This window comes from Trichechus manatus, unplaced genomic scaffold (assembly GCF_000243295.1).
Source record: "Trichechus manatus latirostris isolate Lorelei unplaced genomic scaffold, TriManLat1.0 scaffold00170, whole genome shotgun sequence".
NCBI classification, from domain to species: domain Eukaryota; kingdom Metazoa; phylum Chordata; class Mammalia; order Sirenia; family Trichechidae; genus Trichechus; species Trichechus manatus.
The window spans coordinates 4,491,772-4,493,226 of NW_004444106.1; the positions used below are offsets into that span (position 1 = coordinate 4,491,772).

The 1,455-nt window shown below is 40.9% G+C and overlaps 1 protein-coding gene across 1 annotated transcript in view; it reads right to left on the reverse strand.

The window, feature by feature from the left end:
* Positions 1-1,455, reverse strand: part of LOC111822391 (olfactory receptor 2AE1) — a 38,838-nt gene that overhangs the window by 34,939 nt on the left and 2,444 nt on the right. The window contains exon 2 of the mRNA XM_023740977.1: positions 7-505. Coding sequence (XP_023596745.1) covers positions 7-505 — 499 coding nt within the window. The remainder of the gene's footprint in view (positions 1-6; positions 506-1,455) is intronic.

The window sequence follows — 1,455 nt, forward strand, 5'->3', positions numbered from 1 at the left end:
GCCCACAGAAAGGCAAGTGCATCAAAATCACTGTGTGAATTAGGGAGTTCATGGATGCTTCCAACCATGATATGACAGCCATCATCACTCCCAACTTTCTGTTCATGAGAACAGTATAACGCAGTGGATGACAGATGGCAACATAGCAATCATAGGACATGAGAGCTAGAAGAAGACACTCAGCACTGCCCACAGATAAATAGAGGAAGTGCTGGGTTGCACAGCCCACGAAGGAGATGGATTTCTTGCCAGATAGGTAGTTGGTAGCCATCTTGGGGATAGTAGTGGAGACATGCATCAGGTCCATGAGGGACAGCTGGCTGAGCAGGAAATACATCGTCATGTGAAGCCAAGGATCAGCACAGATGAGGGGAATGGTGACGGTGTTGGCACTCACTGCAATAAGGAAAACCACTATGGTCAAGGAGAAAAGAAAAAGGTGGGTGAGAGAGTCATCAAAGAGCCCTTCAAGGATGAAGTCTTCCAAGGAGGTATGATTCCCCTGCTATATCTCTCCTTTCTCAATCCCTAAGGAAATAGGAAATGGATGTAGACTGTGATATCAGAAATACTGGGTTTCACCATACCTGACATTATGCATCTTTTGATCTAAGAAATAATTTGTGGAGAATTTTTTTCTATTTGCAATTATTCAGTAGCTTTAATTATTGAAATAACTTTTAAAAATGAGAGAGAGAACTTAAAATCTCTCTTAAACATAATTACTCTAAAATTCCAAAATATCTAGACTATATTAAATGCCAGATGTCAAGACAATAGTTTCTTCTCTTAGCATATTATATCTGTCAGAGTTTAATCACAGAAGTTGAACCACTAGGAGATATATATATATATATATCTCATATATGTATACGTATACATGGTGCCATGGTGGAGTGGTTAAGAGCTTGGTTGCTAACCAAAAGGTCAGCAGTTCGAATCCACCAGCCGCTCCTTGGAAACTCTGTGGGACAGTTCTACTCTGTCCTATAGGGTCGCTATGAGTTGGAATCGACTCAATGGCAATGGGTTTTTTATACATATACATATATACCATACATAGACATGTACAGGGTCGCTGTGAGTTAAAATTGACTTGACAGCAACTGGTTTGATTTTTTTTTTATACATACACACATGCATATATACATGGATTTTATTACAAGAATTTGGCCTTCTGAAGTTGTGGAAGCTGGGTAGTACTCTCTGTAAGGCTGTTGCCTTTGTGTCTGATGCTGGAATTGAACACCACAGGGCAAGTAGTCAGAAAGAGAAGATGAATATAAAGTGGGGCATATCAAGAGCAGGATGGAACCTACAAGCAAGACTGAAACCCGTATCAGTTCTTGCCTCTGGAATTGGTGGGGTGGATATCCTGCAGTAGCGTGGCCCTTCTTATGGAAGTAAACCCACACACCTGGTCCAAAAGTCAAAGAAACTAAAGGAGGAAACAGG